The sequence below is a fragment of the Eublepharis macularius genome, chromosome 5 (assembly GCF_028583425.1).
Source record: "Eublepharis macularius isolate TG4126 chromosome 5, MPM_Emac_v1.0, whole genome shotgun sequence".
In the NCBI taxonomy this organism is placed as follows: domain Eukaryota; kingdom Metazoa; phylum Chordata; class Lepidosauria; order Squamata; family Eublepharidae; genus Eublepharis; species Eublepharis macularius.
Window position 1 is genome coordinate 98,429,225 of NC_072794.1, and position 16,636 is coordinate 98,445,860.

Below are 16,636 nucleotides of genomic sequence, written 5' to 3' on the forward strand. Positions count from 1 at the left end.
CTTCATGTCAACACACACAGTCTGCTTAAACCCTGCTAAGCTCCAGAACTTTTCCCCTACACCATTAGCCCTCAGCAACACCTATGAATGTGCCAGCATGCATTGTGCTACCTAGTTCTAGTACAAATGTAATATTTTTTATACAAGTGTAACCTATACTCTTTCTTGCTACGTATCGGATGGTCGGTTGCTGGTCTAATCCCCTCCCCTCGATGTTTTTTTTAAAAAACCCATTAACAGCCGACTAGGTTGGTGCCCCCTTATTATATGTAAAAAGTCCCCTCAAAGTTTACTCTAAGACGTAAACAGATCCCTCCCACCTCATGGTGGACGGCCCAGCCCCTGGCTCGGATGTAAACAAGCCCCACACCCTCTCGTAGCTATAAGCGGCTCCCGCGCAGAGACACCCCTCCCTCTCGGACGCGCTCCGCCCGCACCTCCTCCCGACCACCGGGCTCTCTTCGCTCGCTCTGCATGTCCGGGGATGAGGGCGGATGCGGGCAACGGCCCTAACACCTGCAATCAGCTCCCGGCAACAGCGGCCGCCGCCATGTTTGTTTCAATCATGTGACGAGACGTCGTTGCGGCCTGCGCGGGGTGAGAGTTCAGTAGGAGGCAGTTCTCATGGCAACCGCCAGGACTAGAGAACTTTGGAATTCGGGGTCGCCCAGGGCAACGTAGCGTTCCTCACGTTGATAACATCAATCCTGCCCCTTTCGCCTGAGGCAATCTCTTTTAGCCGTCTCCGAAGTAACTCCGGGACACCACATGGTTTGGAAATGCAGCAGCTGCCCCGCGACCACTCGACTGAGCTGTAGGGCAACCTCACCAGCGTCCTGTCCCTTTTGAGAGCTTTGGGCTTACCCCCACCCTGCACTGGTGCCTTTACTTTGAAGAGCTGCGCAGAAGAATTTTTTCTGCTATGGCTTCTCTCATTGTACGGATGGGAGAGAAGCTGCGCCGGGTAAAATTCTCCTTTCAAGATCTGAACCTGGGGCTGCTCTACTGTAACTTCGCCTAGGTTCTTGCAAATGGGGCCCGCTTAGTGTTCTGCATCACTGCTGTGGTGATAGCTTTCCAGATTTCTTTATACAGCTGTTTGCATTATTTGGAACACTAAGAAGCCTATCAAATCATAGCTATGGTAAAGATATTGACTGAGAACTGTCAGCATTCAAGAGGCTACCCTTACATAAGCTGCAAAAAGTTGGAAATGCAGCCTCTTTTTATAACAAATTATCTCCATCCAGAAAAATATGCCTTGTTACTGTAATAGGTATTTGAGTACAGCTCATGTGTCTGTCTACCTCGTTGTATGCTGGGGGCAGGAATGTGTAGCTAACTATATCAGGTTTTTGTATATATATAATTTTAATTGCTGGATTTTATTGTAGAATTTGCTGTACAATTGTATTTTATGACTGTTGTACCCTGTCCTGAGCCGACTTGTGGTGGGCAGGGTGGGTGGGTTAAACACCAAATAAACTAAACTAGACTTTAGATTTTTTGTACAGTATTATAACTGGAGTATCCAAGAAATTATTGAAAGCTTGCAGGCAGGATCTTTTTTTTAAAAAAAAACCCTATGTAAAGCACTTTTCTGAAGTTCTCTATTTGTAATAATTTTAGCAACTGGAATGGCAAAATATATGTTTTATCATGTAATCATTTATGTTTAAGCAATCTTGACAGAATCAGTGAGAGCATTCAACTCTGGCGAACACAGACACTCTCCACAGAGACAATGTGAAGATAAATATCTTTCCAAGAATAAAATCATAGTGGACAAATGCATTATTTTGTGATTTTATGGCTTTGAACTGAGTGGCTGCAAGGACAAGTTTGTAGAGTGGCTGTTAGGCTACTGACCAGATCCTGCAAACACTCAGGGAAGCCTTTCACTTTGATCTGATAAACAAACTTGCTGAAGCCATCAGGACTATCCAAGTGTTTAAAGCCAGACATGTGCAACAGTGTTGCCAGCCTGAGGCCTCACTTGCTAACCCCCCCACCCTTTTAAACTCCTTAAGCTTCTTCAAATGTTTTTTTCTAAACCTCTGAATTATTTCAATACCCTATACACTCTCATGTTTTCTTTCTGCAAGTCTAATTTGTTCATCAAGTAGGACAGCAATGTTTATAGTTTTATTTGAAAAAAAAAGAATTTAAGGAATGAGATTGATCTTTGTGGTGTTCATTCTTATATTTGTCTTCCTTATCGTTGCTGCAAAGGTAGGAGTTTCCATAACGTTACTTCTGTGAGGAAATCATCTTAGTGGCAACGTCTGTCTCATATGATTACAGATACTAAATGTAGCCTGCTAACCTAAGGACATTTGCTAGGGCATAAATCCCATTGAACTCAAGTAGGATTTACTTCAGGGTATCCTTGTTCAGAGTTGCACTGTTAATAGGGATCAACAGTAGTTATATTTAAGACAGATATAATGCAGATATATGAGCTACTTAGTTTTGAAAGGGTGAGATAAAGAGTATTATTGGAATTATTTTTCAAGTTTCTGCTCTCTATTACTTTTTCTAATCAGTAACATTATATGCCAAGTCCACATTGATTTTAAGAGACATGCTGCAAACACCTTAATCAACTGCTATATCAAATCAAATGCTTAACATTTCCCAGATATTGAGATACTGGTTGAATGCTAAAATCATAGTAAAATATATATTAGTGAATTTTTTAGGAGAGAGAGTGAAAAGGGTAGTTCTTGTTTCAAGCAGTCTTGGCTGGCAGCTTCGTTCTAGTACACTGAGCCTGCTATGTGAGTGTTTTATTAACCTCTTGTTTAGAAGCTTCATCCACATTATCTGATGCACTTGAGTTGCCAACAGACTATCCCTCACTGACTCCATCAAGAACCTGGCACATCACAATTTAGTAGTCTTCGTCTTTCTGGGTGCAAAAGGCTGTAACGTATTTTAGAGTTTAGGGGGTACCTCAGGGAATTTCTTCACACTCTACTGTTTAAGCACATCCAAGAATGGTGGTTGTGGGTTTTCTGGGCTGTATTGCCGTGGTCTTGGCATTGTAGTTCCTGACGTTTCGCCAGCAGCTGTGGCTGGCATCTTCAGAGGTGTAGCACCAAAAGACAGAGATCTCGTGGGAGATCTCTGTCTTTTGGTGCTACACCTCTGAAGATGCCAGCCACAGCTGCTGGCGAAACGTCAGGAACTACAATGCCAAGACCACGGCAATACAGCCCGGAAAACCCACAACAACCATCGTTCTCCGGCCGTGAAAGCCTTCGACAATACACATCCAAGAATATTTGTGCAAGAATTTGAGTTGAAAAACTGAAGAACAAGACTTATAAAAACTAGCCAGTGCAAACCTAAGAAAGTGTAATGAAAGTGTGTAATAAAGGCCAGCTAATGCTTCAGTAATTTTTAGTGATCATACTATGGAATACTAACAATATTTGTGGAAGTTGAAGTGGTTGTGTGCCCGTATATTTCTAGAAACAGCCATAGCCTACTCTGTTAAAGATAGGATGTAAGTGGGCTGAATGAGAATGGCTCCTTCCCCTGCCTCCATCCCACTCTGGGATCCAATCACCTAGAGAGAGGGTGAGATCTATTTTTAATGGTTTTTTTGGTGGGCAAATTGCACTCTTACAAAGCTACTAACTGCCCAAAGCTACTCTTACAATCTACTAACTGCCCAAACCCGTGGTCTGGAATAGTGGGACCTGACTGTCTAGTGCTTAGTATCTTATTTCATATTTATTAAGGTGAAAAATAGGAGTATTCCATTTTGTCTAGGATCTGGCCTAAATCGATTTTCTATGTTAGATAAACAGATGTGAACACACTCTTTAACTGGAACTGTCCTTTTTATAAAGAAGCAGTCATGTCATTAATCCTATTCAAACAGAAGGCTGGAAAGAAAAGACATGGGGTAAAATTTTCTTTTTCAAAAGTTGTGCTGCCATCCTTATATTACTTTAAAAAAAGATTAATGCAGCTAAAGCAACTTCAAACATCTCATTTACCTACCTGCATCTCTGCTTTCCTCTATTTCCACAACTCAACTACTCTGCCTTTAGCATTTTACTGGATCACTCAAAAAAACCCTGTCAGTTTCATTTCCTGTCTCTAGAAGCAATACAGGGTTACAGGGTCTGAACTCCAAATGCAAAGGGAAAGATTTCAATTGCAACAGAATCTGTTCCCTTTATTTTCTACTTAATTCAACAAAGATATTTGTATTACGGTTCAGTTGCAAATGATGATGTTTCTATGACTGGAACTCACAACATGGTTTGGGGACCTGAAAACCAGTGGGACTAGGACTTAGTGCTGGGAAAGAGGGTTTAAATTCATTTCTTCCCCAACCTTCCCCCAACTGAAAAGCCCTCCTTGGACCACTTTTAACCCCAAAAGTGCGCGCACGCGCGCCCGTGTGTGTGTGTGAGAAAGAGAGAGAGAGAGAGAGAGAGAGAGAGAAATCTATATTGTGCCTATCTTCTTTCTCTAAGAGAGGTAAAAGCAGCTGGGCAGGGGGGATTTTCAATTAGGTAAGTTGTGGACGGGTGGGGAAGAGTTAAAGGAAATTCCATAATCCAATCCATGTCAGGGGCTCCCACAGCAAAACTGTAGGGTCAAAGAACACATTGGAAGTACCAGTCACAGAATTCCTGCATCACATGTTGCTTGAGCTGTAGTTTTTCTAAAATTGTCATTTAAACATATAGCTGGAACCACATGATGTTTGATGGAAACGTTTACATAAATAACATAAGTAGTAATGTGTTTCCTGTTTCTGTGGAGAATATAGAAAAAAATAAATTACTGAATGAGGGGGAAAGGTAGCTATTAATTTTGAGGCTTGTAACCTGGACTAAGTAAAGTCAAACTGGTCTTTTTCTGCAAGACCAAATACAAACTCTTTTACAGTGCATTCATGTCAGAAATATTTGGTCTAGCTACTCCACCTTTAATTTTCTAAATGCTAAAAGCACTGTTTGAGTTGACAAATATCCCTTCAACAAAAGGCAGACAGGTGAAGTATCTGACCACAGATTTCAGTGCATTTTTGCTCCAGATTATAATATCCAGTTACAAATATTTCTTAGCAAGTTTGCCTAAACAGTCCAAATTGTTTTCTGCTATCACAAACTGGGCCTGATCCATTATCCATGAGACAGCAGAACCAGTTAGCTGCCAACATTGTGTGCTCGCCCCCTGCCCCCCTGTAATATTGCTGGCAGATAGGACCTGGTTTAGACAAATCAGCTGACTGATCCTTTTCAAACAATTTTTAAAAGTTACTTCATTTATATCCTGCCTTTCTCCCAATGGGCACTCAAAGCAACTTATTTCATTCTCCTCTACTCCGTTTTCCCCATCACAACAAACCTGTGAGGTAGGTTAGGCTAAGAGCATGTGACTGGCCTAAGGTCACTCAGCACGTTTCCATGGCAAAGTGGGAAATCGAACCTGGGTCTCTCAGATCCTAGTCCATCACTATAACTACTACACTACAGTGAATCTTGTTCTGTAAATGACAAGAGTGCTATTAAAGGACAAGAATTAAGGAGTCGTGGGCTACAATGTAAAAGAAACAGCAAGATAATTCTTGTTCCAAACACTGAGTGGAGCCAGTAGGCTACAAACTTTTCAGCTCGGCATGTTTATTTCTGCTGAGTTCAATGGGGCTTACTCCCCCTAAGTGTTTGTATGACTGTACCCTTTGATTGAGCTAAACACATAGGTACAACTAGGTACTATTCTACACAGACTGCAATCCTAAGAATGTTGTCCTGGGAATAAGCCCCACTGAATAAAATTGGACTTAACTTCTGAGTAAACTTACTTAGGATTGCTTATTTCATTTCACAAGGAGATGGCTACACACAATGGCTGGAAAACAATCTTCTGATCCTGCAATTATTTTACAAGGGATTTTATAAAGCATATGCCTGAACAAATTGTTACACATAATGTGAGATGACCACAATGATTTGCAGCCAGCTCCAAGTCAACAGCTCCAACTCAATTCTGAAGCATTTTAATTTAGGACAAGATGGTATTGGGGGAGAAGGGGCTTCAGCTTTCCCTTTTGCACCATATTTCCAACTCTGAAAGGCCATGTGGAGGTGCTATTTTTTCTATTTATGGACACATTGCACCCTTCATTTCAGGTCAGGAAAATCGTGTCGGGGGGTGGTGGTGAAATCCTTTTTCCTCCACACCACAGTCCTGATCCCAATTGGGACACTTCAGAATTGAGTTCCCATGGGCAACTCACACCTGTCATCTGGTTGTTACATCCCCACAGTGATCACATGTTACATATTAGAGTAACCAGCTCTATGTATGCCTTATAAAATGTAGGTATAGATGCCAGTTTACCACAGAGTGTGAATACCACAAATGTATTCACAAGTGTGTGTGTGTGTGAGTGTGTGTACACATATACATACATACAGGGCACATTTTAAGCAGGAACGCGCCAGAACACCATTGATTTTTGGTGATTCTGGGTCTGTTTCGGCCTGGATTGGGGCCAAAACAGCCCGGATCGGGTCAGTGCCAGGTGGGGGAACCCTCCTCTGCACTGGTCCGGGCTATTTTGGCCCTGAACTCGGTCCAAACGGGCCCAGAAAGGCCATTTTGGGCCTGTTTCCGCTGGGATTGAGGCTGAAACCACCTGCATTGGGTTGGTGCCGGGTGGGGGACCCTTCCCCTGCCTGGCACCGACCCGATCTGGGCTGTTTGGGGCCCAATCCAGGCCGAAACATTCCCAAAATGGACATTTTGGGCTCATTTCGGCCTGGATCGGGCCCGAAATGACCAGGATCGGGCCTGTGATGGGTGGTGGATCACTCTCTCACTCAGCAGCGGCCTGATCCTGACCATTTTGGGCCCCTTTTCAGCCATTTTCAGCCCCCTTTTGCCATTTTGGGCCCAATTTCGGCCCTGAATGGCCAGGATTGGGTCCAAAACAGCAAGGATAGGTGATGTCAGGGGGTGTGGCATATGCAAATCAGTTATGCTAATGGCACATTTCCAGTGATGTCAAGGGGTGTGGCATATGCTAATGAGTTATGCTAATGAATGCCTACAGCTCTTTTTCTACGAAATGATCCCTGTGTGTGTGTATGTATATATGTAAATATATATGTGTATATATTTAAAAAAAATTAGGGCATTCATCCAGTACATAGAGAGCTCAGCTAGTATCCCTTGGAGTCAAGGGAAGAATTTTCCTGTTGGGTTGGCTCTTATAGGGAATTTTATTTTGTTTTTTCCTAATCAAACTCATATTATTATACACTAGGGTTGTTTTGTACTGCTTTGGATTACAATTTCTAGAGTAGAATAAAATATCTGATAAAAAGTGCCATTTTCCTGTACAAGAAAATTATAATTCCCATTGTGCCTTTGCATCAAAAATCCACGAGCCCTCATGAAACACACCTTTTCTGACAGGAAAACCCAACAAAACTGAAACAAGGATCTTTCATTGTGCAGAGAAGAGTAATGCCAGAAACCTTCTTAACTACATTTGACAGCATTCAGTAAAGTGCTATTTTTTAAGAGTGTGAACTTTGCGAAATTTAGGTAGGGCAAACACTTTCTGTATCTGAGATATGATTTATAATTTGAACTATACAAATAATGCAGGTCTGGCCATAAATTGCTCATACAATAGTTAATGAACTACCCATACATCATATATAATTCATTAACACATTTTTACATTTGCTGCTTTCTGACTAGTACACTATAGTACCCTATGCGCATAGATGTTGTGAGTGTGACCATGTCCCAATAAGGTCAGTTTTTTACTTAAATAAAAAAATAGGTCCAGGCATGTAGAATAGGAAATAAAGGAGTTAATTTGGCTAATGAGTTTCTACTTGGTTTTGGATGCTGAATATGCAAAGAATCCAATTTATTACCAAGTGATTTCCAATTTAAATCGGCAGTTGCTGGAACTGACAATGCTAGACCTGAGCCCGTTACAGTTGTAAAAGCAGTTTTCCTTAACAGCATATACAGTTTTTAAAAAAATGATGTCCCACAGGTTGTGACTTATTAACATCACTAATAAAATAATCTGGCCAGAAGTCTTTGGAGGGCAAAAATGCTCACATCTAACTTTGTCAGTTCTAAACAGTCTGCACTGTGCCTTCGTAAGTGTCATGCTGCATCAAGAAACATTAAAGGACATATTGGGATAAGGACATGAGCAAACGGCCCACATTAACCACATTGTCCACGGCAACTTTTCTCATCTGAACAGGGTCTCTTGCAGGTGCCACCCTGCACGTCAGCAAAATCAACAGCAGCCTGTACACAGGTTTTCTCTGTGGTGGCCCTTACCCTGTGGAATGGCCTGCCTGAGAAGGTCAGAAGAACCCCCATGCTCCTGGCTTTCCACAAACAATGCAAAACTGAATTATTCAAAAAGGCTTTTGTATTGTAGGGAGGGGGGTCTCAGATGCTTCGCTAACGAGTCAGGGACCATAGACTTCACCACTATTTTGCCTTACGTACTATCTGTTGTTTTAAATATTTTCTCCTATGAGCTACCTGTGCTTCATGTTGTCTAATGTCAGCCCTAGAATTGCTTATGTTCTGTTTCAGCATTTCTTCGACTCTGTATTGGATTATTGCTAATGCTATGTCTTTGCAAACTTGTGTTTATTTACCCTATGGCATTGTTTATAGAAATGTCCTTGATATTGACTGTACTAATCTCACACTGTGTAATCTGCCTTGAGTCACAGTGAGAAAGGCGGACTATAAATGATATAAATAAATAAGAATAAATAAAATTAACATTTATACACTACAGTATGCTCCACAGGTGCAAGGACACATGCATTGTGTCCTTGCACCTGTGGAGGTGTGTATATTACAGTTGGGGTTGAAGTTAGGCTCTTGCATGGTGTCACTGAAATAATAGGTAGAGCCACTTAGCAGCTCTTGTCTTCCAGTCATCCACTGAGTCCTCCTGGTAGTTCTCTCACCTGGTATCTGTCTGAATGATGGATATCATCTGAAGAGTGAGGTGATGCTGTGGGAGAATCTCCTTCCCGCTTGATTGAGGCTGACAACAAAATTGACTGTAGGAAAAAGGGGGAGTGGGGAGACATAGAGGCAGTTAACAATGCAAAGTATTACTTGTTATCAATAAAAAAACCTAGCAACAGGTGTAACAATGATAAATGCTCTTCTAGAAGGCTACTGAGAGGGACAGTTCCTGGGTTAGGTAGGCACATGCTGTGTTAGTTTGAGAGAAGCTTTTCAGAAAGCCACATCTTTATCCAGGTGCCAACTCCATCACCTCAGTATGGATGGGAACAACAATTCTTGTGACTCATCAATTGTCTGCATATGACAAGACACCTGGATCATATTCCTCCCCTATCCTTCATTGAACTTACTGGTTTAAGCTAGTAGCAGGCTCCATTGTAGTATTTAGCTCTGTTAGATCCACATAGGAATCCCTCCTTGAATAACACCATCTGTTTTCATAAACAGAGAAGTACCAACATGTAGGTTGTGTACCCACTGTTTCTCTCAAAAGTTATTGCCAACTGGGCAAAAATATTATGCCCAAAATAAGGTGAGATGTAAGGTAGTTTGAAACAGGAAAAAAAACAATCTAGGATGGTTGAATAGGTGGCAAGGACCATCTGAAACAACAACTGTGCTTATATACCACTCTTCTAGACAGATTAGTGCCCCACTCAGAGTGTAAGGTACCTTTACCTTACAGAGTGGAGAACAAAGTCAGTGTTGTTATTATCCCCACAATAAAGTTGGAGAGCTGAGGCTGAGAAGAGTGGCTTACCCAAGGTCACTACTAAGCTCATGGCAGTAGTGGGATTCGAACCACCAGAGTGCTAATTTGCAGTCCAACCACTTAACCACCATGGTATAATATCCTTCAGTTTCAGTGTCATGTCTACTAGAATTTGTGTGAACACAAATACCTATAAATCACACTGTATTTGTTTACTGAGGTCTTTGCTATCTAACTGAATTGATTTTTGTATTTTGTAATTTGCCTTGAGTTTCAGTAAGAAAGGTTTAAATGATGGTGACAACAACAATATTAATAAAGTAACAGATGAACATGAAATGGTAATCTAATAAGGTTGGAGGTCATGGCAGAGTGTGCAGCATTATCTCTACACTTTGACAAGGAAAGTGCTGTAGAAAATCTTTAGCATAAAAGTTAGCAGCACCTTTTAATCATACAATTACATATGAAGGTCCACAATAATCCCATGTTTAAAAACTACTTTTTGATTAAAAAAAAGAAAAGAAAAAAAGATCAATTTATTTCCAACTTATTACCTGCATAGTTACTTCCTGAAGGTTCAGTAGTGGGGTGGGCAAAATCACCCTAACTGCTTCCTGGTTCTAAACATGTATTAAAATCCCACAAAATTTATGTTATTTATAGTCCGCCTTTCTCAAGCTAAGCTCAAACTGCTCACTAATGCAAAAGTAGCAATATACAAGCAGTGGAGAGAAACACTGGGTACTAAAGAGTAATTCAATTGTACAAATCGTCTCAGTAATTATAAGCAGTGGCACATTAATAAACATTATCCTATTTATAAGATTCCTCTTTAATATCCTGAAATACTCCAAATAACACAGATGTTTCTCTTTTTTTATAGCAGGCTATGAAAGCCAAATAGTTAGCAATTTACTGGTATTTGTGAAGGTTATCAGTACCTTGCACACTTCAGAGCGATGGCAGAGAGCTATAAATTCCATATGCAACAAAGTTTTATGGGAAATGACAAGAATGCTTTGACAATATTTAAAGGAAATTAATTCAGTGAGAATATAACACTATTTAGAAGGAGAAATGCTAACTAACTTTCATAAAAGACACAGTAAAACAGAAATGGCAGAAAAGAAAATGGATATCCATTATAAGTAAAATATAATAATAATAATAAATAACAAATAAACACAGTAATAATAAACAAATAAATAATAAACAAACACAAAGAACAAAAATAAACACAAGAACTGCTCTGGTCAGTTATATGAATAATACAATCTCTTGTGATCAGGATTTCTGCTCACTCTGAAAGAATAAAAAGTCAGGGACCAATTTGGTATCATATATATTTTCTACATACAGAGCCATAGGAGATGGATGGCCTTTAGCAAACCAACCTATTCCTCGCCTACCCATCACCTAATTGCCATTTTGGAGCATGTTCATGTGTCACAGAAGCAACTCCAGGTCATTTTTAATAATAGATTGTCTCTGACCACTGCTAGTACTAGAAATTTCAAAGAAAAACATTAACACATCTTTATTATTTGCCCCCCCCCCGATCTTTTTTTTTTTACATTTTACTTTTAAAATGTATATCCCGCCTTTTCTCTCCAATGGAGACCCAAAGAGGCTTACATCATTCTCTTCTCATCCATTTTTTTCTCACAACAACTCTGTGACGTAGGTTAGGCTGAGTGTGTGTAACTGGTCCCAGGTCACCCAGCGAGCTTCCATGACACAGTGGGGATTCATATCTGGGTTCCCAGATCTTAGTCCAACCACTATATTACACTGGCTCTCTGGACAGTTTGTATAATAAAACTAGCCTTAAAGTTGAAGTTTATCTCCTCCCAACTGTGCCTTTCACTTTGCTGTTCTCTATACTTGGATCAGCCGTCCATTCCTTTCTACCCATGCTGATTCCCTCCAATTTCCTCTTCAAGAACACTTCTTTAGGAAAATCTTTTCTGAGCAAGCTGAGCCTCACATTATGCACTCTTCCAGTGCCCTCAGATAACCACCTGAACATGTCCCCATTCCATTCCTAGCTGTCAATTATATGCCTTTTTTACTGGGGATGTTCATTTTGTACAGCAGCAAACACACCACCAGCACTGTTATAGTCATAGCGGTATTACTAGCTTATTTGGGACTGTTTATTTTTTGCCATTTGAGCTTTGCAAAATAAACTCAGGGAGATTTTAAATTTGCATATATATGTATGCCAATGCATAATAGCTCCTTTTACTGCCTAAGAAATTTGTACTACCTTAGGACTTCTCTTGGCTAATACATAATGTGGAAAAGCTAAACAGCTGCGCCTCACAAATCACAGAGCCACCTTACATTTGAACTTAGGTATACTGATTTTCACTGACTCAAATTAGCTCAAAATTGCTCTACATGCATACATTTAAAAATACAAAGATAGTTCAGGCTGAGTTTTTGAAGGTTGGAAGTGCTTGTCCTTTGAGACCTAGGGGTGGCTCAATATTACAGGAAAAAAATATTCAACAGAAAGCAGTCAGTTCAAAAGCAAAGATTCAGGACATACAACCTACAAAAGAGACACCTGTCAAAGTCCTAATTTACAAATATTTAATTATCTTTGTGTCATAAAGAGCCATGATAGCAAAATATAATTTTAAAAGAATGGCATAAAATTTTCTAAATAAAAAATATATATACATAAATAAATGGAATCTTGCTCCTTATATCTTACTGGTCCACACCAGCACTTTGGAAGCAGGAAGTACAGTTTGCAACATACTTTCTTTCGTTGTCAGAAATGCACAGAACATCTCAAGGCAAGCATTAAAAAATACTTGGTTTTTCAATTTGCTCCAGTGGAAAAAAATAAAAATACACAAGCCATCAACTCTGACTCGGATCCTCAGCAACAGATTCTCATTGCTTTCATTGTCCCCCACCCACTCTCTATCCGCCCTTGCAAGTAGCTCTAATCCAATATTATTATCTGAAAAATGGCTAGGCTTGCTACGGAGACAGTAAATTAAACGTTATGTATTAGTTTTTAGTGTGTGGTCCCAAGAAGAATGCTGGCCCCATTTGTTCAACAAACCTCCTGAGTACCATGACAACGACCTCCAGAAAAAATGCAGGGCTAAACTAATCCCAAAGATGTCAATCTCAAACCCTCTTCTACATACGCTTGCCATTTAGATGAATAAACTTGACTCTTAAAATTGTAGCAAGCAGTTCTATTCTAAATACCTCTGCAGCATGTTAAACACTGTATCATGGAGTAAAGCCCCTGCTCTAGCCCAAGCTGTACTTCAGTTGTGTTTCTCATTTCATCAAGGTGGAGCAATCACTTTCTCCATTTAGGCAGTGTCAGCAGAACAATCAGGAACATAGATGGAGGACAGAGAACAGAAACTCTAAAATTAGAAATTCTGTCAGCTGTAAATGGCCATCTTTCTGTTTGGCCAGTTTAGGTGTTTGGTTGTCAGCCAGCGGGCTGTGCTCCCACTTTGGGGCTCTGACTGGTTTACCTTAAGGTGTTTCACACCAATGACTCCACAAACATCTTTTGGAGTGAAAGAAGGGGACACAGATAGACAGAGTGAAGGAGAGGAAAAAAGAGAGGAAAGAGAAAGGCATAGCTTAGGTAAGGGATTAGAGGTAAGAGTAATATATGGTAAACTTGTCTCAAGTTGCAGGTTGTGGTTAAAACAAAAAGACTGAGTTAGCACTTACAATTTTTGCCTCCCCCCCAAACACAGTTCATTGTTAAAGAAAATGGGAATTTGTTATCCTACCCCCATGTAAGTAACAACAAAGGGAGTCAGTTTGAAGCCACACACCCTCTTGCCTAATCCAAAAGTAGGCAAAAACATTTTTATATAGTAAACTGAGAAAGCGTCCCCCGTCTGTGGATTCTGAGCAAAATGCCATCCTGGCCTATTCTAGCAAGGCTAATTTGGCTTTCCTGAAGGCTGGGTTCCTGATCCTGTATGAAGTCTGTTTTCTTGAAGCTTTTTTTTAAAGATGGAGATCTTCAGAAAGAAGGCACTTCTGCAGATTCTACTTTAAAATTAGGTTCTATACTTCCCACAGAAAACCTCTTTCTTCATAGTGACAGAAGGGCAAAATAGGACATAGCCTGTACTTGCTCCATGCAAGGAAGTCTAATAAATGAAAGTGTTTGCACAACTCACCAGACCATCAATCCTCAAAAGTGACTATCTCTAGAATAAAGGACAAAGTACACATTCAATTAAATTACAGGTGGACACTACTCATAATATTTTTTTAAGGCCAAGCTATATTTTTTCCAACCAATCTGAATGGTTGTGGTTAGTCCTGGTGATACCACCAAAACTCCAGGACACTTTTGCTACCGTAAAAGAGCAAAATATCACACTTGTCCTTTGAAAGAAGTTTAAGACTCCTTACAAAAAGCTATCGTAGGAAGATGATGCAATATTTCTCCTTTGTTTCTTGAGCTGAACTAAGGCAATGGCAGCAGAACTTTTGCTCCAATTGAGGGAAATTAGAAATGAAATGTCACCAAAACAGATCCACTGAAGATCATCTAATTACTATTATACCCTTTATCAAAGCTGTGGAACTTTTTGATAACAACACTTAATACGATTTAGTGAAGAAGGATGCAAACTCCCAACTTGTTGCCTTCCAGGAATTTGATGTTTTGTCATTCGCTGTGCACATCCCTCTATGTCTGGAGGAAGGAAAGAGTTGACGGAGCTTGTGACCAGGTGAGGGCTCCAGATATCTTTGCTCTCTGACTTGCATACCAGGCCTTTCTGAATCTCCAGGAAGGTGTCTCTTGATACTGTTTTCCACCAGCTATTGCAATCACACCTGTCCCACATTCATACTGACTGTTCAAATCATGACATCTCCATAGGAATATGTTTAAACTGGTTTTAAGCATCCAGAGCCAGTGCAGTGTAGAAAAAAGATGTCTAAGGAGGGACATGATAAAGGTTTATAAAATTATGCATGGGATGGAGAAAGTAGACAGAAAGAGCTTTTTCTCTCTCTCTAATTATGCTGGAACTTGGTGGCACCCAATGAAGTTGATGGGCAAAGATTGAGGGCAGAGAAAAGGAAATACTTCTTTACTCAAAAAGAAATTAAGTCATGGACTTAACTGCCAGTGTTGGTTGTAATGGCCATGAGCACAGATGGCTTTAAAATGGGGTTAGACAGATTCAATGAGAAGAGGTCTATCAATGGCTAATAGCCATGGCAAGTAAAGGGAACCTCCGTATACAGAGGCAGCAAAACTTCTGAATACTAGTAGTGCTAGGAGGCAGTGCCAGAGAAAGTAAAAAAGGGAGTCAATTTGAAGTCACACACCCTTTTGTCTAATCCAAAACCAGGCTAAAACATATTAAACATTTTGATATTGTGAACTGAGAAAGGGTCCCCAGTCTGTGGATTTTGTTGACCTTTGCACCCTGTTTGTTGGCCCTCTGGGATGAACGGTTAACCTCTATCTGAAACAAGTTGGTGGACTGGATGGGACACTAGTCTCCTCCAGGAAGGCTTTTCTTATGTTCTTAAGATTCCCAATTATGATGCAGCAGGACTCTGAATTCCTACTCTCATTTCCCAACACTAATCTTTAATATCAACAAAAAACCTGAACAAATCTTTTTTGGCTACAGCTCCTTTCCCCAACATTATTCCATTTCAAGCCACCATTTCACTGTCGAAAGACTGAGGAAGGGATACACGCAAGTGATGGTGTGGGTTCATGTTTCTAGGCCCACCCTTTAAATCATTCTTCTGTTGGGTAGAGGCACTCTCTGTCGAGGTTATAAACCCTAAGAGGATCAGCCTCAGCATTACACCTGGGGCAAGCTAAATAAAAAAAAGGTCACCGGTGCTTTTTAAACATGGACAAAAAAGCAGTAAAATGTGTTTGGGAAAAAAAATCTGGCATTAAATCATGACTTTTTGCCTGGCTTGCCTCATTAAAAGTGGCCTTTTGGAAGGTAAAATTATCATTGTAAGCGATAAGATCTTTAAGAAAATAATTCATGGCTTCTTCACCCTTTAATATGATAGCTGCCACCGGCTAATTTTTTTCTTAATGGCAACGAGGCCATCAATCTTTCAGAGCCTTGCTCTTACCCTCGCTTTCCTCCCCTGCCGTTTTTCCCAAGCAACCATGTTCCCTGCTCAGCTCATAGAAGCCACCTCCTTTCTTTTCTGCTTTTGCTGTAATATATCCCAACTTGACAAATCCTCCTTTGAAGAAGAGAGAAAGCTCAGTTACATTGTGTAGGAATCTTCATGGGGAGAACACACTGGGTATTACACAGATCCAACACAGTAGAACACAACATATTTCTGGGAGCTAAAAACTGAACAAACTGAAATTAAAAATTAAAGTAGAGTTTTGTTTAGCAGGGATTGATTAAACTTTGAGTTGCCCAAGGAAGCAGTAGATTCTTCATCACAAGTATCCTCCTCACAAAGCTGCACATTCTGAAATACCAACTTTATATAATCCTGAACAATCACATCTGGTATTACTTTAGTGTTGTTGCATGAGTGACTCGTTCAAACAACATAAAATGAGCTCAGAGCACAATGCTGAATTGGTTTATTTCCATTGCAAACATATCTGAGGGTTACTCTAGCCAGCAGTGCCATAAGGAATGATAACATATAGGAATCTCTGTATAAACTAAAAGCATATAAAAGTCCAAAAAAAATTTGCAGGTCTAAGACACTGTTGAAGTCATTAATCTTTCTCTGGATTGAACTGCTTGTTCTGTTTTCTGTCACATCCTCTCACAGGGGACAAGGATCCAAAACAGAACTCCATAATCTTCATATGAAACTCTTTTTATC

General features: G+C 40.3%; 1 protein-coding gene across 3 annotated transcripts in view; it reads right to left on the reverse strand.

Moving 5' to 3' along the window:
- The window catches only part of RNF220 (ring finger protein 220), a 389,522-nt gene that overhangs the window by 111,967 nt on the left and 260,919 nt on the right, over nt 1–16,636 (reverse strand). For all 3 annotated transcript variants that reach the window (XM_054980446.1, XM_054980445.1, XM_054980444.1), the window contains one exon: nt 9,000–9,095. In XM_054980446.1, coding sequence (XP_054836421.1) covers nt 9,000–9,095 — 96 coding nt within the window. The remainder of the gene's footprint in view (nt 1–8,999; nt 9,096–16,636) is intronic.